At 45.0% G+C, this 25,900-nt stretch overlaps 1 protein-coding gene across 1 annotated transcript in view; it reads left to right on the top strand.

The window, feature by feature from the left end:
- cpne7 (copine VII) overlaps positions 1 to 25,900 on the top strand; it is a 152,434-nt gene that overhangs the window by 60,153 nt on the left and 66,381 nt on the right. The window contains exons 3-4 of the mRNA XM_078210237.1: positions 6,462 to 6,536; positions 23,771 to 23,845. Coding sequence (XP_078066363.1) covers positions 6,462 to 6,536; positions 23,771 to 23,845 — 150 coding nt within the window. The remainder of the gene's footprint in view (positions 1 to 6,461; positions 6,537 to 23,770; positions 23,846 to 25,900) is intronic.

The following is a 25,900-nucleotide window of genomic DNA, read 5'->3' on the forward strand; positions in this document are numbered from 1 at the left end:
GCGTGTCAAATAAGTACCTCAACTAATCTGTTCAGTTCCTGCTGGAACGTTAGTAAATTTAAGACCATCTAGTTAACCACAGACCCAAACGATGTCATTTTTACAAGAGTTGTAAGGTCATTGTATGTGAATATATTTCTTCATTTGATGCAAGGTTTTCTCTGTGTTCCATTCAGCAATTCATCTGAGTCTTGTTGATTGAGGTGAATGTAATTAACACTGTACTCCAGATTGTAAGTATGACTGGCCTGACCCTAAGTTAAGTAAATGCATCAATGGCCAGTGAAACAAAGCAGTACAGAATTGTTTCAGCATTTTGAGATGACAGTTATGTGTCCTGAAATTACTTGGAGTCATAGAGGTTTACAGCATGGAAACAGGCCCTTTGGCCCAACTTGTCCATGCCGCCCTTTTTTTTTTAAACCCCCCCACCCCCCCGCCAGCTTATCCCAATTGCCTGCATTTGGCCCATATCCTGTATATCCATCGTACCCATGTAACTACCTAAATGCTTTTTAAAAGATAAAATTGTACCCGCCTCTACTACTACCTCTGGCAGCTTGTTCCAGACACTCCACCCTCCGTGTGAAAAAATTGCCCCTCTGGACACTTTTGTATCTTTCCCCTCTCACCTTAAACCTATGCCCTCTAGTTTAAGACTCCCCTACCTTTGGGAAAAGATATTGACTATCTACCTTGTCTATGCCCCTCATTATTTTATAGACCTCTATAAGGTCACCCCTCAGCCTCCTACGCTCCAGAGAAAAAAGTCCCAGTCTATTCAGCCTCTCCTTACAACTCAATCCATCAAGTCCCGGTAGCATCCTAGTAAATCTTTTCTGCACTCTTTCTAGTTTAATAATATCCTTTCTATAATAGAGTGACCAGAATTGCACACAGTATTCCAAGTGTGGCCTTACCAGTGTCTTGTACAACTTCAACAAGACGTCCCAACTCCTGTATTCAATGTTCTGACCGATGAAACCAAGCATGCCGAATGCCTTCTTCACCACTCTGTCCACCTGTGAATCCACTTTCAAGGAGCTATGGACATGTACTCCTAGATCTCTTTGTTCTGTAACTCTCCCCAACGCCTTACCATTAACTGAGTAAGTCCTGCCCTGGTTCAATCTACCAAAATGCATCACCTCGCATTTGTCTAAATTAAACTCCATCTGCCATTCGTCAGCCCACTGGCCCAATTGATCAAGATCACGTTGCAATTGAAGATAACTTTCTTCACTGTCCACTATGCCACCAATCTTGGTGTCATCTGCAAACTTACTAACATATTCTCATCCAAATCATTAATATAAATGACGAATAACAGTGGGCCCAGCACTGCTCCCTGAGGCACACCGCTGGTCACAGGCCTCCAGTTTGAAAAACAACTCCCTACAACCACCCTCTGGCTTCTGTCAATAAGCCAGTTTTGTATCCATTTTGATACCTCACCCTGGATCCCGTGAGATTTAACTTTATGCAACAACCTACCATGCGGTACCTTGTTAAAGGCCTTGCTAAAGTCCATGTAGACAACATCAACTGCACTGCCCTCATCTACCTTCTTGGGTTACCCCTTCAAAAAACTCAATTAAATTTGTGAGACATGATTTTCCACTCACAAAGCCATGCTGACTGTCCCTAATCAGTCCTTGCATCTCTAAATGCCTGTAGATCCTGTCTCTCAAAATACCTTCCAACAACTTACCCACCATAGATGTGAGGTGCACCGGCCTGTAGTTCCCAGGCTTTTCCCTGCAGCCCTTTTTAAACGAAGGCACAACATTTGCCACTCTCCAATCTTCAGGCACCTCACCCGTGACTATCGAGGATTCAAATATCTCGGCTAGGGGACCCGCAATTTCCTCCCTAGCCTCCCACAGCGTCCTGGGATACACTTCATCAGGTCCTGGGGGCATCATCCGGGTCATTCTACCAGGAATGCATTCAATGATGTTCTCGCTGGAGTATGTAAAGTCATGGGGTGGGCACCTAAATAGAATAGGTCCATTGGTGCCACGGGGCCCACATTATGCATATCCACCATCCCACTTAGACCAGTAAGTTGACATCTGCTGCTTCGTAGCAGTTACCCAACTCCCCAACCCCTCATACCAAATGGGTTATTTTGTAGCTGTCTCACCTCCTGGTAAGCACAGTAAGAAGTCTCACAACACCAGGTTAAAGTCCAACAGGTTTATTTGGTAGCAAATACCATAAGCTTTCGGAGCGCTGCCCCTTCGTCAGATGGAGTGGATATCTGTTCTCCAACAGTGCACAGAGACACAGAAATCAAGTTACAGAATACTAATTAGAATGCAAATCTCTACAGACAGCCAGGTCTTAAAGGTACAGATAATGTGGGTGGAGGGAACATTAAACACAGGTTAAAGAGATGTGTATTGTCTCCAGACAGAACAGCTAGTAAGATTCTGCAAGATCAGGGGGAAAGCTGTGGGGGTTACTGATAATGTGACATAAATCCAACATCCCGGTTGAGGCCGTCCTCATGTGTGCGGAACTTGACTATCAGTTTCTGCTCAGCGACTCTGCGCTGTCGTGTGTCGTGAAGGCCACCTTGGAGAACGCTTACCTGAAGATCCAAGGCTGAATGCCCGTGATTGCTGAAGTGCTCCCCCACAGGAAGAGAACAGTCTTGCCTGGTGATTGTCGAGCGGTGTTCATTCATCCGTTGTCGTAGCATCTGCATGGTTTCCCCAATGTACCATGCCTCGGGACAGTTTAATGTTCCCTCCACCCACATTGTCTGTACCTTTAAGATCTGGCTGGCTGTAGAGATTTGCATTCTAATTAGTATTCTGTAACTTGATTTCTGTGTCTCTGTGCACTGTTGGAGAACAGAGACCACTCCATCTGACGAAGGGGCAGCGCTCCGAAAGCTTATGGTATTTGCTACCAAATAAACCTGTTGGACTTTAACCTGGTGTTGTGAGACTTCTTACTGTGCTTACCCCAGTCCAACGCCGGCATCTCCACATCATCACCTCCTGGTGTCCAGACCACTTCCCTGGCCTGGGCCCCTCTGCTAGCCTACTTGTAACTTTGAGGGAGCAGAGACAACTCACCTATCGAGGTGTATTCTGAGCAAGCACTGGTATTTGTTACTCTGGCCTGCTGGGTTGCACACTTGCATCCAGGTCGGAGGTTTCCAGTTTCAAACTCACTCTAGAACACGAGGATATAATCTAACCAGACACTCCACCGCGATGCAAAAGTTTATTTCTGGTGGTATATGTTAAAGAGTCCCATGGAACTATTGAAAAAAAGATGCAGTTGGTTCTGCAATGTTCCCGTCAAGATCTCCAAAAAAGGCTTAACAGGTCACTCATTTCATAGCATTAGAACAAAGAAAATTACAGCACAGGAACAGGCCCTTCGGCCCTCTAAGCCTGCACCGACCATGCTGCCCGACTTAACTAAAACCCCCTACCCTTTCAGGGACCATATCCCTCTATTCCCATCCTATTCATGTATTTGTCAAGACGTTCCTTAAAAGTCACTTCCATATCCGCTTCCACTACGTCCCACGGCAACGAGTTCCAGGCATCCACCACCCTCTGTGTTCTGGATGCTAATTCTGCAGAGATAACAACCTCTGCACTTTAAAATAATTCATTGTGTAATGTGCTTTGAGTTTAACTAATGTTTCTGAGCAACATGATAAGGTGTTATTGAAATGCAAGTATTTCTTTCTATACCTGGAAAGGATGGAAGTTGATTTCCTGATTTCTTTATCTGACTTTATATAAAGTGGACAAAATTGACACAATTAAACAGTTCAAAAGCATTAGTTATTGTAAGGAACTTTTATTGACAGGATTAAAGATTAGTAAGTGGTCTGCAGAGACAAGGTCCAGCTTTTTATCTCTTAAGGATGACCAATAAAGAAATCGCTGTTTATTTGCTATTTAGACCAACTATGCTCCCAGGATCAAGACTTACCAGAGGCCCTTCCCAATAATCTACTCCTAAAAGTATCTGCATTAAGATTCACTAATCTTGAAAGATAACTTTTTCTCACTTTTCATCAGAACTATAAATATTGGAATTTGCCGAAACAGGAGGTTTTTGCCCTCAGGTCATGTTTCTGGAGTTTGGGGATTTTTTAGGCAGCATTACACCTGTAAGGCAGCGTTCTGTTACTAGTTGTCGATAGTACGTGGAGGTTGCTAATTGCCAAAGCGGCTTTAAGATGTCCAACGGGTTTTGCAAACTTGATGCAAAATCACCCGTTGGGTTCTTGAAGGAGGCGTAGGCAGATATAATTCGTGATTAATTTATTACAGTTTTCAGTCTCTTATTTAGTTTGGTTACTTGTTTTCTGAAAGTCTGTCTTAGGGTTAACTTCCGATATCCTACTGAGAGCAGGTACCCCTTGGTGCCCACAATGTGTAGGTTTCTGAGCTGTAATTTTCTATGGTTCTATGGTTCTATGGTTAGATGGATTAGCCATGGTAAATGTGTGGGGCTATGAAGAAAGGAATGAGAAACTCTTTTGGAGAGTTGGTGCAGACTCGATGGGCTGAATGTCCTCTTTCCGCACTGTAGTCATTCAATGGTTCTATAGATCTTAACTCCATTAACACACTTGTGGACTCAAGGATGCAATGTCTGATGGCTGATGTCTCAGCTTTCATTATAGCAAGACCAGAAGTCACTCAACATATGGGTACTGCAGTAGAAGCTCAGAGTGAGGGCATGCAAGGTCACCTTGTTGCCCTGCAAGCTCAAACCACTCTTTCTGCATTGCTAAAATGCCAAACTTCATTGCCATGGCTCTGTTCCAATTGTTCCACTAAATATAATGAAATGTGGCTGTCAGGAAATTGTGCAGAGGTAACTGTATTGCGTATTCACAAACTGTACCTTGCGTGATCAATGCCCCGACTGAGCAAACTAACCTTTGTGAAACTCAAACCTCGGAATGAGTTTTACTCTTAGGAAAATCATGTCTCACAAATTTAATTGAGTTTTTTGAAGGGGTAACCAAGAAGGTAGGTGAGGGCAGTGCAGTTGATGTTGTCTACATGGACTTTAGCAAGGCCTTTGACAAGGTGCCGCATGGTAGGTTGTTGCATAAAGTTAAATCTCACGGGATCCAGGGTGAGGTATCAAAATGGATACAAAGTTGGCTTCTTGACAGAAGCCAGAGGGTGGTTGTAGAGAATTGTTTTTCAAACTGGAGGCCTGTGACCAGCGGTGTGCCTCAGGGATCAATGCTGGGCCCACTGTTATTTGTCATTTATATTAATGATTTGGATGAGAATATAGGGGGCATTGTTAGTATGTTTTCAGATGACACCAAGATTGGTGGCATAGTGGACAGTGAGAAAGGTCATCTCCAATTGTAGCGGGATCTCAATTGGGCCAGTGGGCTGACAAATGGCAGATGGAGTTTAATTTAGACAAATGCGAGGTAATGCATTTTGGTAGATTGAACCAGGGCAGGACTTACTCAATTAATAGTAGAGCGTTGGGGAGAGTTACAGAACAAAGAGATCTAGGGGTACATGTTCATAGCTCCTTGAAAGTGGAGTCACAGGTGGACAGAGTGGTGAAGAAGGCATTCAGCATGCTTGGTTTCATCGGTCAGAACATTGAATACAGGAGTTGGGACGTCTTGTTGAAGTTGTACAAGACATTGGTAAGGCCACACTTGGAATACTGTGTGCAATTCTGGACACCCTATTATAGAAAGGATATTATTAAACTAGAAAGAGTGCAGAAAAGATTTACTAGGATGCTACCGGGACTTGATGGATTGCGTTATAAGGAGAGGCTGAATAGACTGGGACTTTTTTCTCTGGAGCGTAGGAGGCTGAGGGGTGACCTTATAGAGGTCTATAAAATAATGAGGGGCATAGACAAGGTAGATAGTCAATATATTTTCCCAAAGGTAGGGGAGTCTAAAATTAGAGGGCATAAGTTTAAGGTGGGAGGGGAGAGATACTAAAGTGTCCAGAGGGGCAATTTTTTGACTCAGAGGGTGGTGAGTGTCTGGAACAAGCTGCCAGAGGTAGTAGTAGAGGCGGGTACAATTTTATCTTTTAAAAAGCATTTAGATAGTTACATGGGTACGATGGGTATAGAGGGATATGGGCCAAATGCGGGCAATTGGGATTAGCTTAGGGGATTTTTTAAAAAAAAGGGCGGCATGGACAAGTTGTGCCGAAGGGCCTGTTTCCATGCTGTAAACCTCTATGACTCTAATGACTAAGCCCTTAATTGTTCAACTTGATTGTTGAAACTGTAATGAACCTGAATACTTCGTCACTGAAAAAAGTTGGTTGTTAAACTTTACTGGACCAATTATTGTTCTTCACAACTGAGATAAAACCTTCTAAGGATATGCCATTGGTTGGATGCACATGAAACACACCTTTAATGGGGTTTCTCTATCAATTCAGTTTTGTGTGATGTGATTTCATACTTTCCAGATCGTGGCTCAGAAGAAAATGACAAAGCCTTTGTTCCTAAGATATGGAAAATATGCTGGAAAATCGACAATTACGGTAAGTATTAGAACATACAACTCTGGTGTTTCTCTGTTAATTCCAAAAATTAATGAATTAGCAGAAGGCTTAAAAAATAGAAAATAAGTTTGTTATAAAATACAACACCATTGTATTTGGATATTAGAAGTTATGGAATGGGCATTGCACCATCTCAATTCTAATCATTGTTAACCAGTTAATGTTGTGCAGCCTACAGTTCCATCCCGATTGCCTCCTGTGTTTGAATATTGAAAAGGAAAGTGCCTAAGGTTGAGAAAGTTTGGTTATTCCAATTAATAATATAGAAAACGCTACTTATTACATTGAATGGGGTGAAAACCATGGAATCCCTAAAGTGCAGAAGGAGGCCATTCAACCCATCAAGTTTGCACCAGCTCTCCATAACCGCACTCTACCTAGGCACACTCACCCATCCTGTCCCCATAACCCTGCACATCAATCATGGCCAATCCACCTAACCAGCACATCTTGGGACTCTAAGGGGCAATTTAACATGGCCAATCCACCTAACCTGCACATCTTAGGAGTGTGGGAGGAAACTGGAGCATCCAGAGGAAACCCACGCAGACATGGGGGGAACTTGCAAATTCCACACAGACAACGACCCAAGGCTGGAATTGAACCTGGATCCCTGACACTGTGAGGCAGCAGTGCTAACCACTGTGCCACCATGCTGAGATGAAGATACTGGCACTGACTGGTATGCTGGTTTCTTGGCACCAACCATGCTGCCATGCTTTCTGATATTCGGAGATGAGTTTAATGTATTTGCACAATATTTCTTTGCCTGCTTTTTTAATTAGACATTGTTTTGTCAATTTGAAATAGATTTGCACCATTGTTAAAGTAATGGACAAAAGATTTCTCATAAATGTGTTAAACATTTGTTCTCCATTATTGCAAAGTGGAAAGTTGCCCTATAAAAGTTGATGGGGATGAAATGTATACAAAGCATTGGTGTGTGTTACTGAAGAGCTGTTGTTACATGAAATGTTATCTGAAAACTTAGTTATATGATATTTTTATCCTTTTTCTTGAACTCATATTGCCTTTCATCTTCCCCTCCTTTTATTATGTACTTTGTGTTTTTATATTAGATTCAGTCTTATCCTCACCTTGTTATCTGTTACATCTCATGCTGAATAAGTTTATTCTTATTTTTAGTGCAATTTTCCTTTTTTGATTTGATTTGATTTATTATTGTCACATGTATTGGGATACAGTGAAAAGTATTGTTTCTTGCATGCTGTGCAGACAAAAACATACCGTTTATAGAGTACATAGGGGAGAAGGAAAGGAGAGGGTACAGAATGTAGTATTATAGTCATAGCTAGGGTGTAGAGAAAGATTGGCTTAATATATGGTAGGTCCACTCAAAAGTCTGATGGCAGCAAGGAAGAAGCTGTTCTTGAGTTGGTTGGTATGTGACCTCAGACTTTTGTATCTTTTTCCTGATAGAAGAAGGTGGAAGAGAGAATGTCTGGGGTGCATTGGGTCCTTGATTATGCTGGCTGCTTTTCCGAGGCAGCGGGAAGTGTAGACAGAGTCAATGGATGGGCGGCTGGTTTGCGTGATAGATTGGGCTACATTCACAACCCTTTGTAATTTCATGCGGCCTTGGGCAGAGCAGGAGCCATACCAAGCTGTGATACATCCGGAAAGGATGCTTTCTATGGTGCTTCTGTAAAAGTTGGTGAGAGTCATAGTGGACATACCAATTTGTTTATTCATTCGAGGGATGTGGGTGTCGCTGGCAAGGCCAGCATTCATTGCCCATCCCGAATTGTTCTTGAGAAGTTGGTGGTGGGCTGAACTCCACTAATTTCTTTCTTTTTAAATATAACCCACTGTTTACTTACCACTCATGACCTCATTGTTGCCTTTTTCTTATCCATTACGTTCTTCTTTGAAGGTTATAATTCTCTTAAACCTTATTATCTTGTGATGACAATTCCTTCGATGTATTTTCACATTTTCTTTTTTATGAATCACTCTCTGAAGTTTAGTAGTATTTCCTCTCTTGTTGGCTTGATATATATCAGGTCAAAAAAGACCATTCAATTCAGGCAATTGAAATTGCCTACGGTTGTGTTTTTTAATAATTTCTTTGGTTTAACTATCTCCCTTTCCCTTCGCTTCATTGGTGCTATTCGGTGGTCTGTAGTATTTTCCCATAAGTGTGACTGATCCTTTGTCTCAATCCATATGGTTTCTGTGTCCATCTATTTCCTTTCTTGCTCCTGTCATACATTATTTCTGATTAACACAGCTATCTGACCACTCTACCCTTTATTCCGGTCTTTTCCAAGTGCAGTATTGCCTGAAATATTGAACTGCCAACCCTGTCCTGTCTGTAGCCATATTTCCATTATTCCCATTGTATCTGCTTCCTCACTTCTATCTCTGGTCTTCAATTTCCTCATTTTGTTGCTGCTGCTATACAGGCACCACTATATCATTAGATTTTTCATTATGCCTACGTTTTTATATTGGGGATCTTATTATTTTGTAATAATGTGTTACATTGCCTTTTATGACATTTTAAAATCTCTTTTTGTGCTCTGATATTTTTTTCTCATCTTTATAAGTTATTGTTATATCCATCAAAAGTTCAGCAAACATCAACGCCCACTGCTCCCAACCACCACCCCAGAAACACAGGCGCAACACACCGGCATGGTGGCACAGTGGTTAGCACTGCTGCCTCACAGCGCCAGGGACCCGGGTTCGATTCCCAGCTTGGGTCACTGTCTGTGTGGAGTCTGCATGTTGTCTCCGTGTCTCTCAGAGAATTTAGCGTGGCCAGTGCACCTAATCAGCATGTCTTTCGGACTATGGAAAGAAACTGGAGCACCCGGTTTCCACGCAGGATGAGGAGAATGTGCAGACTCTGCACAGACAGTGACCCAAGCTGGGAATCGAATCCAGGTCCCTGGTGTTGTGAGGCAGCCGTGCTAACCACTGTGCCACTGTGCCACCCATGGCATACACTCATTATTAGTCTGAATCCATGTCTACAGCCAGAATGATCCTTTCTGCTCAGACCTTGATCCAGCCTGGTTCACATGCAATGTGGCCCAATGGCACACATTCTTCCTGTTCTCCAGCACTGGCCATTGCTGGTGACTGTTGGTAGAGAGAATCGAGAGTAAGAGTGCAAACATTTAAGTCAGGGAAGTTAAAAAGAAGGAAGCAAGCGTGGAAGGGACAAATGTTTCAACTACAGAAAGAGGATCGTCAAGAGGTACAACAGAGAGGAAAGTTGAACTTTGAAAGAATTAATTAGTGTCCGATGAATTGGGTAAAGATGAAGTGACAGGTAAATTAGCATTGTTAGAAAAGCGAGAGAAAGATGAAAGAAAATATTGCAAGAGACATAAGAAAACACTTGCAAAAGAAAAGATACCTGAACATGAAACAGGATCAACTGAAGCACAGGCTTTTTACCATGTCACAGCTGTTAGTCTTCAGGCTTTTTATCTTTAGGAAATGTTAATGTTAATGACTAAAGATGGACCAAATGGCCTTTCTCATCTGTAATTATCCTGTGAACATTTATTATAGTATGGTATTTAGTTTAATAATCTGTGCAAAATGAGCATTTTGATAATAAATGTTCTTTCCATATTTAATAAGGATGAATTCAAGGAGTATTGACAGCTAATTATTATTAAATTGACTCTTTCACTATCTGGTTCTTACGTGTTTGAAGATTAGGGCAGATTTTTTCTGATGTTAGGGCTGTAAGTTGTGTGTATAAATCAGCCTGGCATATAAAACTACACCATTTTTCTGCTTTCTAAAATCCTGCTTATACCTAGTGCATAAGTTGACTTCCCTTTTCGGCCCATATCATACTTAGCCTCTATTTTTCTCCCCACAAATGCATATCTTACTGTGAATCAAGCAGACATTAGGGACTGTGTTGTAAAAGTACACAGGAGTTTAAAACACACCCACTCTTTGCATGGGAAGAGACGACCTTTTAAAATGCTGACCGCACTCATTCACCCCAGCTTTTCACTTTTATGCTTAATGCATTTTTGGAGGGATTTTTTGAGATCTATGTGGCAACATTTATGGCATTGCTCACTGTTTGAGTGAAACAGTGCAAAACTCTACAAGTTGAGGAATAAGAACAAAATAGGAAATTGAAACAGAACCATTCTGGAAATAGGGCAATTAAACAATAAGACCGTAATATATAGGAGCAGAATTAGGTCATTCGGCCCATTGAGTCTGTTCTGCCAGCATTTATTGCCCATCCCTAGTTGCCAGATGCGATTCAACTACATTGCTGTGGCTCTGGAGTCATATGTAGGCCAGACCAGGTAAGGACGGCAGATTTCCTTCCCTAAAGGGCATCAGTGAACCAGATGGGGTTTTCCAACAATCGACAATGGTTTCATGGTCATCAGTAGACTCTTAATTCCAGATATTTTTATTGAATTCAAATTCCACCATCTGCCGTGGTGGGATTTGAACCCGGGTCCCCAGAACATTAGCTGAATTTCTGGATTAATAGTCTAGCGATAATACCACTAGGCCATTGCCTCCTGCTCCTTAAAGATTCTTTTCCTCAGCTGGCAGGGGGCTGAGCCAACGCATTGAGGGCAATAGTTTGGTTCCTGAGACCAGTTGGTGTTCTGGTGAAAGAGGATATGGGGAGGTCTGATAGGATGAAGAATTAGAGATCAGTCAAAAAACAGATAAAAGTCTTATTCCTGTTATCAAAATGCCCCATCTAATGTTTTATAAGGTAATAGTGGGTCAGAATTATGTCCCGGGGCCTGTTAGTCTGATGGAGATACTGGTCAGGTGGGAACGGTTGGGTAAAGGTGATGTGGATAGACACTGTTCCATAAGGTACTGGGCAGCAGTAACCTGCTGATAGGTTGTGAGATGGGCTGACCCGGGACTCTGCGTATGTGCCTATTAAGCTCTGCCACAAGTGCGGGTTAGTGAATGTGATCAGCTGGTTAGACCTCACCAATAGGGGCCGCCACACTGAGCTAAGCCTTAAAGAAAAAAATAGCTCACTAACCAACTTCACCAATTGCTTCCCTTGAATAATCTTACTTGAATAATCCAGGCACCCTATTGCTGTACGTTTCTTGCAGAATAACAAAAAAAGACTAGGGGCGGTGGGGGGGTGGGGGGGGGGGGGGGTGCAATCATATCGGCTCGTCAAGTGGTGAACTGGTAAGATCGCGAGAGAGGCAGAAAACTGGGTTCGCACCCAGTTTCTCACCTCTTGCAATTTTACCAGCCCTGGAAAGGACACAAGGCTGATTTAAATATTTAAATCTTTATTTAAATATTATTAGTGAGCCTGGGTTACTATCGTCCAGGCTCAATTGTCTTATTTGGCCTTGCTGGTGGAGGTCCTCACCAGGGCTGGAGCAGGAGGGCAGTGTCCCTTGGGCAGTGCTCACCTGGCACTGCCAACCTGGGACTCTGGCATCGCCAGCCAGGTACTGCCCACTGGGTACTGGGCAGTACCAAGGGGCAGGGCCATGTTGGGGCAGGACATGAGTGGAAGGGTGGGGCCTAAGGGGAGGGTAGCTGCACGCTATGTAATCGGGGATCAGCTGGGGCTGTGATTGACTGGATCGGGGGGTAAGGGGCAATCATCCGGGAGTGGGGGAGGCCTGGTAGGAGCGATTCCCGGGGTTGCGGGGAGTATCAGGGCAACAATTGGCCGGCGTTGGGGAGATATTGGGGCGATATCCAGGGAGGTGAGGGCACGGTTGGCTGGGAGGTCAGCAATCAGGGGAAGTGAGAAGGGGGTGATATCTGGTGAGGGATACTGGCATCTCTGGTTTGAGAGATCTGCGCATGTGCGATAGCGACCTCCAGTGTGAACAACTGGCTTTCCGGCGAGCATTGTCTCCATCCACTCCCACTCCTGGCGTGAATCACACTTTTCCTCTTTTTTTGCAGTAGGTGCCATAAGATCATGTCCAAAGGCTCGCTGAAAAAATGTGTGATTCTCTCCCGCTTTCATGTTTGTTCGGTACTGAGAATCGTTTTGGTAAGATCGCCCTCTAGGGCTGGAATTCTCTGGCTGTTCACACGAGCGGGATTCTCTGGTCCCACTGCAGTGAACGGAAATTTGGCTGAGTGCCATATTGTCCGTCCTCGCTTGCAGTGACAGCGGGACGTGAATGGCCGGAGAATTCCAGCCGACAAGGACTGATGGAAGAAAGAAACAAAATATAATAGATTTTCAGGTTGCAGTTACATAAGAGCTTAAAATTGTCCTACTTTCTAATGTAATAAGAACAGAACATTCTGGAAAGACTCAAGCATCTGTGGAGAGAGAAACAAAGTTTTTGCTTCCACCAAGTTGTCGGCATATGGAGAATTCTTAACAAGTTTAGTTAATTTTAGATTGTGTAATATTGCTGGATCAGTATGGAATTACATGATCAGTTGGGCCACGGAACTATTATTATTAGTGGTGTATAGACAAGTGGAATGTAATCATGTAGGTTAATAACCTGATTGTCTTCAGATGTCAGGAATGAACTGAACAAACCTTGAAGTTTTATATGTGGTTTGTCACTCAGGGACTCTGACGAAAGGCCTGACTCCATTGCTCTCTCCACAGAAGCTGTCAGACTTGCTGAATATTCTCAGCATTTTCTGTTTTCATTTCAGGTTTCCGGCATTGCTTTGTTGTTGTATTCACGTTTTCTTCTGGCGGGGGAGTGTGCGCCCGGGCATTGCCAGCAATGCCTTGGGTAACGCTCGAGTTTTAGGAACAGCTGAGTTTGTGAATGATGGCAATGACGTTGGTAGAAATAAAGTCTCAGGCTGAAATCCTCCGTCCACGTTTGCGGCCGGGATTTTCCGGTGCCGCTGTGAGCGAGTGGAGTTTTGGTTGGAAAACCAAATCCTCCATTCCCGCTCGCAATGGGTCTCAATGGAGAATCCCAGTGAGAAAAGATTGAATTCAGCTTTGGGACTGTTACCAGGGATGATATGGGCACAATATTGGTTTGGGATCGGATGCATATGATGATCATTATATTCTGGTCTGTTCTGAATCAGATTCATTGGCTGGAATTCTCCGGCCGTTCATACCGGTGGGATTCTCCAGTCCCGCCAACAGTGCACCCCCACCGCTGGTTTCCACAGCGTGGGGTGATGTGAATGGTAATTCCTATTGACAGCAGCAAGATCAGAGAATCCCACCACTAGCAAGCAACACGTCACCTCACGCCTGCAGGAAATACACGGCTGGGAGGCCGAAGAATCCCGCCCATTTTGTTGTATTAAAATAACTTGAATATAATAATGACTTCTTTCCTACCATTCCCTTGCACTGTTCAATAATTTGCAGTTTCCTTTGGAAACTAATATAACTAGAACAAAACCACATGACAGATTTACACGCCACATAAAAACAATTCATGTTGTCATGTATTCACGTTATTCAGCAATAGCTGGCAGCTAATGTTCAACTCAAAAGTGTAGAAACACAAACTAAAGCTGTCTTTGGAAGTAAGGAGCACGTTTCTGGAAAGTTCTTTAAGAAATGGAGCGGAAAGGTCCATGGTGTCAAACAATTTGGAAGGAGTAAAATTAATTCTGAGTGGAATTGTGTCGAAGCAGAAACATCCACGACAGAGTTGACATGTCCCTTTTGACAAGTGTGCATGATGCTTCTTAACCTCCCTTCACTTACTGCTGATGGCAACACTCCAGAATGGGAGCTAAGTGGATGGCAATTACTGCTCACACTGAATCAAGCAAATTGCACCTTGCTGTTCTGCCACCCTAATGAGTCATGAACCAGGATAAATGCACAGAGTTAGCAAGTTATTCCTGGGAGGCATTTATCGTTGTCTACCTCTCCGCCACAGTCAGAGCAGGTAATTTAATTAAAGGGGATCTCGAGGGTCACATCATTTTAATTATTTGTTTGATTACACACAATATTGCAGTGTACAATTGAAACAACAAATTGCTGTCTGAGCTGCCACCACAGGTCCAATGAGGTTTTTGTCTGCAACAGTTATTTTCTGCTATGCGTGGTGCCCTGAACAACAGCGAGGGAAAGGGATGAAATTAGAGACTGAGTGGGACTCACAAAGCTAACCTAGGAGTCTGAGAAAGTGGGCTAGATTTTCAGTTTGCTGTCTGGGTAGGAAACTGCCATTGCACGGTTGGTGGTCCCTGATAGAAACCGTGTCCTTTTCATTGCAACAAACAGAAATGAAAATGGGGTGGTTTCTATAACAGGCAACACCAATGCTCAGATGACAAATTGAAAACCTACTTATCATAGAAATCATAGAAACCCTACAGTACAGAAAGAGGCCATTCGGCCCATCGAGTCTGCACCGACCACAATCCCACCCAGGCTCTATATTTTACCCACTAATCCCTCTAACCTACGCATCTCAGGACACTAAGGGGCAATTTTTAGCATGGCCAATCAACCTAACCCGCACATCTTTGGACTGTGGGAGGAAACCGGAGCACCCGGAGGAAACTCACGCAGACACGAGGAGAATGTGCAAACTCCACACAGACAGTGACCCAAGCCGGGAATCGAACCCAGGTCCCTGGAGCTGTGAAGCAGCAGTGCTAACCACTGTGCTACCGTGCCACCCTTATGTTATATATATATATATTGTAATTGTTTAATAGTTTGCAATTGCAATTTTGCAAGTTTCTTAAACATAGTGCATTGCTTAGTCCAGAAAGATTCATTCTGATCATAGAATCTACAACACAGTAGGAGGCCATTCAGCCCATCAAATCTGCACCGATCACAATCCCACCCAGGCCCTCTCCCCATAACCCCATGCATTTACTCTGACTAGTTCCCCCTGACACTGAGGGGCAATTTAGCATGGCCAATCCACCTAACCTGTACATCTTTGGACTGTGGGAGGAAACTGGAACAGCCAGAGGAAACCCACGCAGACACGGGGAGAACTTGCAAACTCCGCACAGACAGTGACCCAATCCGGGAGTCAAACCCTGGTCCCTGGCGCTGTGAGGCAGCAGTGCTAACCACTGTACCACCGTGGCGCCCCTGATGTTCCATGATGTTTGTGAGCATGTGTTCAGCGCATATGAAGTATGACATGGATCTGCTCTTATCATGTGGAAACCATCATGGATCCAAATCATGGTATTGCAAAATTCGATGCGTATCTCCATTTCTGTACATGCCTTAGAGGGTGTATGCTTTGTTGAGAGGGAGGAAGGATGTGGGATTTGGAGAGAGGCAGTCTTGCAGGAATTGTGAAGGACATGAAAGACACAAACCTCAGTCCCGCAGAGTGGGAGTTTAGTAATGGTAATCAAAAGGAGAGAAAAAAGTGATCACTCATTCTCAGCAAACTATTCCATCATGTTGGTTTTTATTTTAAACTTCAGCCTGAACTGTTTCGAAATGTTTGATTTTTATTACTTCATGCCATTGATGCATCACATTTCAAAGAGAGCTATTTATGTGTCAATCTTTCATCCATTCATATGCCTGGAGTCATCAGCGTCACAAAACATTTCCGACAGACCCGCCATGTCACGATGAGACACGCCTGTCCTTTTGGAGATATCCAAGTTGTCAGCTTTGCTCACTTAGTGGCTTTCTTGCCTTTAAGTCGGATCATTGTTGGTTGTGACGATGTTGCAGATTTCAACACGTCATTTCTTACCTGAAAAGGAAGGCGGCCAACAAAAAAAAATCAAAGTTGGCCATTAATGTCCAAGACCATCAAGATGCACTTCTCATGCGGTCTGTATAAATGTGCACTGTGCCCATCCAAACTGGCTGCATAAATATGCAGGTTGGGATCTTACTCTGGTCCTACACCACCTCGCGGACTCCTCCACGCTTGCTAAATTATCATACTGCTGATCTGACATCCAGTGCAGGATATGCAGAAGTTTCCTCCAATTAAATATTGGGAAGAATGAAGCCATTGTTTTTGGTCCCTCCTTCACATTCTCTTCCTTAGCTACTGGCAACAATCTGAGGTTAAGCCACCCACTTGTACCGCAAAATTAAGCCAGTCTGTTTGCAAACTTGGTGCCACATTTCATCCCAGACTGAGCTTCTGACTTCGATATTCATGTCATCACTAATACTGTTTCCACCTCCAAAATATCACCTGACTCTGCCCTGCTTAGGCTCATCTGCTGCTGAAAGCCTCATCCAGGCCTTTGTTATCTTGAAACTCGACTATCCCAATGCACTCACTCCTGACTGCTCTCCCACATTCTACACACTCTGTAAACTAGAAGATCCAAAACTCCGCTGCCTGAGTCTTAACTCACAACAAGTTTCACTAATCGACCCTGTGCTCAGTAATCCACATTGACTCCAGATCAAGTAATGTCCTCAGTTTAAAATTCTCATCCTTATTTACAAACTCCTCCATTGACTCACCGCTCCCTATCTCTATAATCTTCTCCAACCCCACAACCCTCCAAATCATCTGTGGCGGAGCAGGCTCGAAGGGCCGAATGGCCTACTCCTGCTTTTAGTTTCTATGTTTCTATGTGCTCCTTTAATTCTGGTACATTCATAATCACTCCACCATTGCTGGCCTTATCTTCAGTTGCCCACGTTCCAAGACCTGGAATTCTCTCCTTATCTTTGCCTCTTTACCTCACTTTCTTCCTTCAATTTACTTATTAAAACCTAAGGCTGGAATGTTACCACTGTTCACGCCGGTGGGATTTTCCCATTCCTCTGCAGTGAACGGAGATTTGGCTGGGTGTCAAATTCTCCGACCTAGTTGCAGTGGAAACGTGGCGTGAATGGCTGGTAAGATTGTGCCCTCAGTCTTTGACCAAGCTTTGGGCAACCTAACCTAATATCTCCTTATGCGGTTAGGTGTCATACTTTGTTTTATAATAGGCCCCAAGATGCTTCACAGGACCATATTAAAGACACTATATAAATGTAAGTTGTTGTTTTTCTCAGACCTTAATTGCAATTTTATGGTACAAGTGGGTGGAGCATGCATCTCGCATACTCTATGTAATTGTATTTGGTAATGGATGGTCTAATTAGTAATCCTTAAAGGGATCACTGGAAAGAGCTCAAACTATGCCTTACAAACATGCTTGGCCCTTTTGAGACTCCCTTGAGATCACCCATGCTGACAAGCCATGGCTCAGTGTGGCATTTCGGGACTGATGTTTAAACCCCTCCCAATGGCCAGCTATGCCTCCAAGCCATCCAATCTGGCCCTCAAAGTCCAACTCAATCTTACTGACCTTTATTTGTATGATTAACTGGTTTGTGTTGTTTGAGTTTTTCAGATCAGGAGTTTGAAAAAGATTGATTTTAGTGTTATTGTTCCATTGATGAAGAGGTTCTTAATCAGATCATCAAGATGTGTTAGTACCAGCAACTTGAAGTAAATGGAAATACAGCTCAAACCTAAAATGTCATCTCCTGAGCCTCCATGATCCGCAGATATGTGACCATAGGAACAAGTGTAGGCTGCTTAGCCCTTTCAGCCCCTTTTGCCATTCACTCAGATCATGGCTGATCTGTACCTCAGCTCCAATCTCCAATGTGTTCCATATCATTTGATGCCCTTGTATCAAAATAAATCGATTGATCTCCAGATAGTCATGACTTGGTGGATAGAACACTCAGAAAGTTTGCGGATTGAAGCTCTGCCCCAGATGCTTTAAGGATGTCCTGAGGCATGGTACATTGGCGAGACCATGCAGACGCTATGACAACGGATGAATGGACACTGCGCAACAATCACCAGGCAGGAGTGTTCCCTTCCTGTCGGGGAACACTTCAGCAGTCAAGGGCATTCAGCCTCTGATCTTTGGGTAAGCGTTCTCCAAGGCGGCCTTCATGACAACGCAGACTTGCTGAGCAGAAACTGATAGTCAAGTTCCGCACACATGAGGATGGCCTCAACCGGGATCTTAGGTTCATGTCACACTATCTGTAACCCCCACAACTTGCCTGGGTTTGCAAAATCTCACTCACTGTCCTGGCTGGAGACAATACGCATCTCTTTAACCTGTGCTTAACCCTCTCTCCACTTACATTGTCTGTACCTGTAAAGACCTGTTTACCTGTTAAGACTTGCATTCCAACCATTATCTTCTAAATTGAGCCTGTGCATACATATGCCCTGTTTGTGAACCCAACTCTTCACTCACCTGATGAAGGGGCAGCGCTCCGAAAGCTTGTGCTACCAAATAAACCTGTTGAACTTTAACCTGGTGTTGTGGGACATCTTACTGTGCCAGCAACTTTAGTATAGGAATCTGAGCTGACACTCCAGGGCAATACAGAGGGAGTACTGTTCCGTCCCTCAGATCAAATGTTACACTAAGTCCATGACTGCTCTGCAGGTGGGTGTACGGGATCCCCTGTGACAGTATTTTGAAGGAGAGGAAGGTATCGATGCTTGGTGCCCTGGCCATTATTTATCCTTTGACCAACATCTCTCAAACAGATTATCTGGCCATCTTCACATTGCTGTTAATGAGAGTTTGCTGTGTGCAGGTTAGCTGCCATGATTCCTACATTACAGCAGTGACTACACGTTGGTCTGACTCCTGGCTGCAGAGTGTTTGAGAGCCTCAGGTTGTGAGCAGCACGATACAAATGCAAGTCCTTCTTTCTTTTTTCTTGAAACTTTAATTGACCCACTGTCCTTTGAGGTAGTGCGCTCCAAAGTTCCATTATCCTTCGCATGGACAAAAAATGCTTCCTAATTTTACAGATAATTGGCCTAACTCTAATTTTAAAATTATGCCCTCTTGTTTTTGATACTGCCCTGGGGAGAGGGTCGAGGTGCAGAGGGAGAGCAGGGGGAAGGGGGGCTCGTGGGCAGGGAGAGAGCAGAGGGAAGTGGGGCTGGCAGCAGAGGGAGAGCAGGGAGAGGTGCGGGTGGTGGGCAGGAGGAGAGAAGGGGGAGGTGGGGTGGCAGCAGGGGGAGATGGGAGTGGTGGGCAGGAGGAGAGCAGGGGGAGGTGGCGTGGCAGCAGGAGGAGATGGGGTGGTGGGCAGGAGGAGAGCAGGGGGAGGTGAGGGTGGCAGCAGGGGGAGAGCAGGGGGAGGTAGGGGTGGTGGTGGGCAGGAGGAGAGCAGGGGGAGGTGGGGGTGGCAGCAGGGGAGAGCAGGGGGAGGTGGGGGTGGTGGGCAGAGGAAGAGCAGGGGGAAGCTGGCAGGGAGAGAGCATGGGGAGGTGGGGCTGATGCAGGGGGAGGTGGGGGTGCTGGGCAGGAGGACAGCACGGGGAGGTGGGGCTAGCAGCAGGGAGAGAGAAGGGGAGGTGGGGCTGGTGCAAGGGGAGAGCAGGGGGAGATGAGGCTGGCAGCAGGGGGAGAGAAGGGGAGGTGGGGCTGATGCAGGGGGAGAACAGGGGGAGGTGGGGCTCGCAGCAGGGGGAGAGCAGGGGGAGATGAGGCTGGCAGCAGGGGGAGAGAAGGGGAGGTGGGGCTGATGCAGGGGGAGAGCAGGGGGAAGTGGGGGTGATGGGCAGGAGGACAGCAGGGGGAGGTGGGGCTGGCAGCAGGAGGAGAGCAGGAGGAGGTGGGGCTGGCAGCAGGAGGAGAGCAGGGGGAGGTGGGGGTGGCAGCAGGGTGAGAGCAGGGGGAGGTGGGGGTGGGGCATTGTGGGTGTGGAAATTTGTCAGAAGGTCTAATGCCCAAATTTCCCTGCATTGTTTTGATTCCACAATGTGCAGAATTTTATAATAGCAGAATTCCCACCTGGAAGCCATCCTGTTTGACAGGCTTCTCTTTCAGTCAGGTGGAGAGCATCTGGAGTAGGCTCTGGGAAAGCAGCCGGAATTGATATTGGGAGCTTGGAGTAATCTAATCCCTGATCCTGGTGAAGGGGTCTGATTCTGTGGGGAGAGTCAGGAAGCTATGATTCCTTATTGGGAGATTCTTTGTACGGGGGGAGGAGGAGTGGATATTGAATTGGTGTGAAGAGAATTCAAAGTTGCTTCAAGCAGAATATTGAGGACATATATATGACCGGTTGGAGGGACCAATTCAAGGGGAGAAGACTAGCTTAGAGTCTAGGATAGAGCACTCCTGCTCCTTTCAGCCCACAAGCAGTGCTGTAAAAGCATTTACTGTGACAAGGATGTGCTTTTGAAGATACAATTTCTAATTTTTATTTTCCTGGTTCGAATTTTAAAAAAGTGTGATCCCTGAACAGACAACGGGAAAACTGCCCAGACTGCTGCAATGCACACAATTGCGCACTCCATATGGGATGAGGACCCCCCTGGGAGGTATGAAAGACTCCTTCCCCTATCAAATCACACCACCCTGAGACTTTCCAAACGTCTCTGAAATGAGATATCAAAATGCAATGACCTGTTCTGAAACAAGAACTGCAGCAGATGTGAACTTGTAGAATTTCTTTGGAATATACAACCAGCAAAGCATATCACAGAACGTCCTTACCAAGGAGGAGAGAGAACAAAAGACAATACTGCAATGAACACAGGATGTGGAAACTGTGTGCGTCTCTGCCCCTATTTCTCTCTTGGAAGTGCTAGGCCTAGTTTACAAAGTAACCATCCTGAGAAGAGAAACCGACTGCAAAAAAGTAGGAATCTGCTCCATGTAACTACACCCAGGGAGACAGCTGAACAACGCAGTCCTAATGTGGAACCACCACCAGGGAACGGCTAACTGCGTATGTGGCCATATGAATTTTGATTGCATTTTACCTCCGGAAATAGTTTCAATGCAATGTTTTGTCCTTTGTTTAACCTAAGGAAACCTGTCCGAAAATTCTTTGCAACATCAACGTGTAAGAAGTGGGGCTCTCACAGACTTGGCAAAGCATATCCTCCCTAAATCCATTAAAAAATCCCTGATGGACAAACTTGGAGTGGGAGAGTAAGGGAGTGATGTCACGCCTCCTCACGTGGCTGTACCATTACATTCTCCGCAAAGCTGTTTTTAACTTCCTTCCTATTGCCTGGAAATCCTGACTGTCAAGGGTTAACCCTGTAAAACAGATTAAATCTGAAGCTTCATTAAAACATTCAACAAACAAGCCTGCCTCCTGGGAGCAGGTTGGTTGTCTGGCTCTTTATATTGCATTTCCGTTTAACCCAGGGCAAAGCGAGTCGGGAGGGGGTTGGCGTCATGTTTGAGATTTTAAAAATGATGGCATCTGATCCCTTCCCAAACCACTTATATTTGGGGGTTAAAATACATCTTGTCACGTCTGACTCGTGAGTTGTCAGTTGGAATGGTTAATTAAATGCCAAATCATGTGAAGAGAATGAAACAAAGCAAGGGAAAGAGGGCATAACGAGGGAGATAAAAAAGACAAAAAGGAATTGTAAAAACCCTGACATTTTTTTAATTTAAAAAAATCTGAAGGAATGATACTCCACACTTGTGGAGATTAATTTTCAATGCCAGAGAGATTATTTGGCAGTAATTAAAACTCAGTGTATTGTGAACTTACAATGCACAATATTGTGTGTGTATTGTGTGGGCAATACAATTGCCCACACAAATGGGCAACTTGAATGGGCAAGTCCTAATTTCTCCTGGTAATATATTGGGTATCTAACAGGTAAGTACTTCACACCATTACATGCGTTTTCATAGTAAGTCTTTTGAGAGAGATGACATTACAGCAATGCTTCTGGAGGGGCAGAATAACTCAGGCAGCCACTTCCTGATTTCAGTGTTTAATTGCACCTGTGGGCTGTGATTCCCCCGTCCCATTACGTTACTTTATTAGCCCAGAGAGCGAGGAGAATCCGCCGGTGGCTGATTTACGGAGTTTATGCGAGCGTTTGGGTCCTGCTTGCATCTCCCAGCGCCTGATTTCCAGCGGTGCCTGCTCCACGCTGGAAACCAGCAGGAGATGCAGAAATGAGTAAATAATCATTTCATATAATTTAGATGAGATTGGGGAGCCTGGGACTGAAGTCTCCGAGCCCACTAGCATCTCCTGCCCTGCCAGAGTGTTTCACTCCAGTGGGGATTACGCTAGCTCCTCACTTTGGGGGAACTAGCGGTCCGACCCTGTTGGAGGGAATGGGGGTTGCAATCAGGGCCCCGCAGAGGGTCGGGCAGCGGGGAGTACTCCCTGGGCATTGGAATCCTGGCAATGCCAGTCTGGGTCCCCTGGTACTGCCCAAGGGACAAAGTGTCAGTGCCCAGGGGCACTATGGCACTGTCCATCGGGCATGGGGAAGTGCCAAGGGGATGGGGCCTATTGGGGCAGAGCACAGGGGAAGGGCCTGATGGGGGCCTAGGGGCAATTGTTGGGGTTGGGGGGTCCTGCTGCCTCTCTGCAAAGGGATCGGTGGGGAAAGGAGGGAGGTCAGTGATGGGGGCAAACTGGGGAGGGAGGTGTTAGCTGATGGGGGAGGTCAGCCTGCTGGGGGGGGGGGGTCAGCAGCGTGGGGTGGGTTGGGACTTGGGGGGAGATTACTGTCAAGCGGGGGGGGGGGGGCTGATCTGAGAGGGGGGCTGGACATCGCGGCGGGCCAGGGGTGGGGGTCAAGGCTGGGCCTGGGAATGGTTGGGGGGGGGGGGGGGGGGGCGGAGGGCTGGCAATGCGGGGACTGCGGGGCTGGCCAGCGATCGAGATGCGCTGAGGTCGGTGCTGACAGATTGGCGCATGCGCAGTGGCCCACTCAGTGCTATGCTGCCGGCCTCTCCAGACGGAATCGGCCCCGGCCCCGAAAGTTTAATGATGTTTACGCTAGTGGCCTCTGCAGTAAAAAGTCTCACAACACCAGGTTAAAGTCCAATTTAACCTGGTGTTGTGAGACTTCTTACTGTGCTTACCCCAGTCCAATGCTGGCATCTCCACATCATGGCCTCTGCAGTGCACAGAGAGTGGGCGATTCTTCTCTGAACTCCCACTGAAAAACCAGCGTGAATTATTCCAGTTTCCACGTGGATTCGCCACTAAGAATGTTTTGGGGGAGGATTTCGCCCGTGTTGCTGGAAATTGAGAGTCTGATGGTGAAGGTTTTTGGCTCCAACATTATCTCTATTGCAAAACTGATTTGATGATGGGAATTGCTTTGAAGTACATCATTAAATTACATAACTAATTATTAATCCATGCACAAAAAGATTCACAAATTCTTCAGTTGCTCTTTAATATAAGCTGTACCATTTTTTTAAAAAAAACATTGTAAAACTGCAGGATTAATCTAATTCATAATTGTAGCACATGGTACCAGCTGGGCTTTATTTGTTGCTGTCTCTGTTTACAGGTTATTGCAGAGGAAATAAGTGGAAACAATGGCTATGTGGAATTGGCCTTCTGTGCTAAGAAACTGGATGATAAGGTACTGTAGCTATTCTGGTGGTGGATTTCACAGAATCTTTAAGACAAGCATCTTATAAGATGGAAAATCACAATTGCCTGAAGCAGTCCCTTCGGCTGTACAACCTAGTTGCATAACTCTGAATTGTTAAAAGCAAAGGTTCATTTTGGAATTATTATAAAGCGAATGAAGCAGGATATGACTATCGGATCTCAGCCAGGCATTTAGTGAGTCGAGCGACATGATAATTAAACTTTGATGGTTTGTTGATTCTGAGTAATGTTGTGTGCGATGGTGTTTTCTGGCAATCACCTTTCTCACTTTAATAAAAGATTCATATTTAATTCCACGAGACAGCCACAACTACATTTTAATCAGTTGTGTTCACAGTTTGTTTTGGAGGGTGACACAAAGGGGTTTCCATGTTGCAAACAAACAGCTTTGAAGCTGATCTAAAAGGGGGAGGATTTCTACACAGTTTCCAGTGTCAGTGCCCGTCAGAGGCTAACACTTTGTGACAGCAAAATAGGATGGATGGCCATCTCGTTCTCCAGCCTGAAAATGGATTCTTCCCTTGTGTTGGTTAGCCCTTTCCGCACAGTAACTTCATTACAGTGTTAATGTAAGCTTTACTTGTGACTAATAAATAAACTTTATAAACAATCTATCCAGTACGTAGATAATTTAATTATTAGACTATATTAGACGGAGGGGGTGGCCCAGTGGTATAATCGCTAGACTATTAATTCAGAAACTCAGCTAATATTCTGGGGACCCGGGTTTGAATCCTGCCACAGCAGATGGTGGAATTTGAATTCAATAAAAAATATCTGGGAATAAGAATCCACTGATGACCATGAAACCATTGTCGATTGTCGGAAAAACCCATCTGGTTCACTAATGTCCTTTAGGGAAGGAAATCTGACATCCTTACCTGGTCTGGCCTACATGTGACTCCAGAGCCAAAGCAATGCCTCAACTCTCGATTGCCCTTGGGCAATTAGGGATGGGCAATTATTGCTGGCCAGCCAGCGATGCCCATGTCCCATGAATGCATAAAAGAAATGAGGGCCTGCTGCCTGCTTTTACACTCACAACGTACTTGATGTAACTTAAGGGGTGAATTTTCACAGGGTCTGTTCTCTTTTCCTAACATAACCTCACTGGGCATTTGGCAGTAATCCTGTTTGTGGGCAAGAGTCATTAGGAGAATTACTGGCTACAGAATTCCTGGTCTCTGACCTGCTCTCGTAGCCACAGTATTTGTATAGCTGGTCCAGTTCAGTTTCTGGTCAATGGTGATACAGCCCAGGATTTGCAATGGGGGTTTAGGGTGGTTAGACGGGGGTGGGGGGGGGGGGGGGGCGGCGTTGGAGATGAGGGTGGAATTCAGCAATGGAAATTCAGTTGTATGTCCAAGTGGGTGACTCTCTTGTTGCCTGGTACTTTTGCGATGCGAGTATAACCTATGAATTCACGGTGCAAGCCTCCATGTTGCTCACCTCCTGCTGCATTTGGGCGTGAACTACTTCAGTATCTGAGGAGTCTCAAGTGGAACTGAGCACTGTAATTCCCACTTCACACTTTATAATGGAGAGAAGGTCATTGATGATGCAGCTTAAAGTGGTTCAGCCTAGAACACTACCCTGAGGAATCTCTGTAAGGATGTCCTGGGTCTGCAATGATTGGTCTCCAAACCCCACAATCTTTGTGCTGGGATAAGTCCAGCCATTGAAAGGTTTTCCACATGATTTCCATTGAGTTGAGTTTCATTGGCTCTCCATGGTGTCACATTCAGTTAAGTTCTGCTTTTACACAAGAAGCAGGCCAACATCAACCCAGTCAACAACCGCCCCATCAGCCTACTTTCGATCATCAGTAAAGTGATGAAACAGGTTATCAATAGTGTTATCAAGCGGCACTTGGTTAGCAATAATCTGCTCACTTTCCACTGGAGCTACTCAGCTCTTGGTCTCATTACAGCCTTGGTTCAAATATAGACAAAAGAGCTGAATTCCAGGTGTGAGGTGAAAGGGACTGCCCTTGACATCAAGGCAGCATTTGACTGTGTGTGGC

Source organism: Mustelus asterias, chromosome 4, assembly GCF_964213995.1.
Source record: "Mustelus asterias chromosome 4, sMusAst1.hap1.1, whole genome shotgun sequence".
Taxonomy (NCBI): Eukaryota; Metazoa; Chordata; class Chondrichthyes; order Carcharhiniformes; family Triakidae; genus Mustelus; species Mustelus asterias.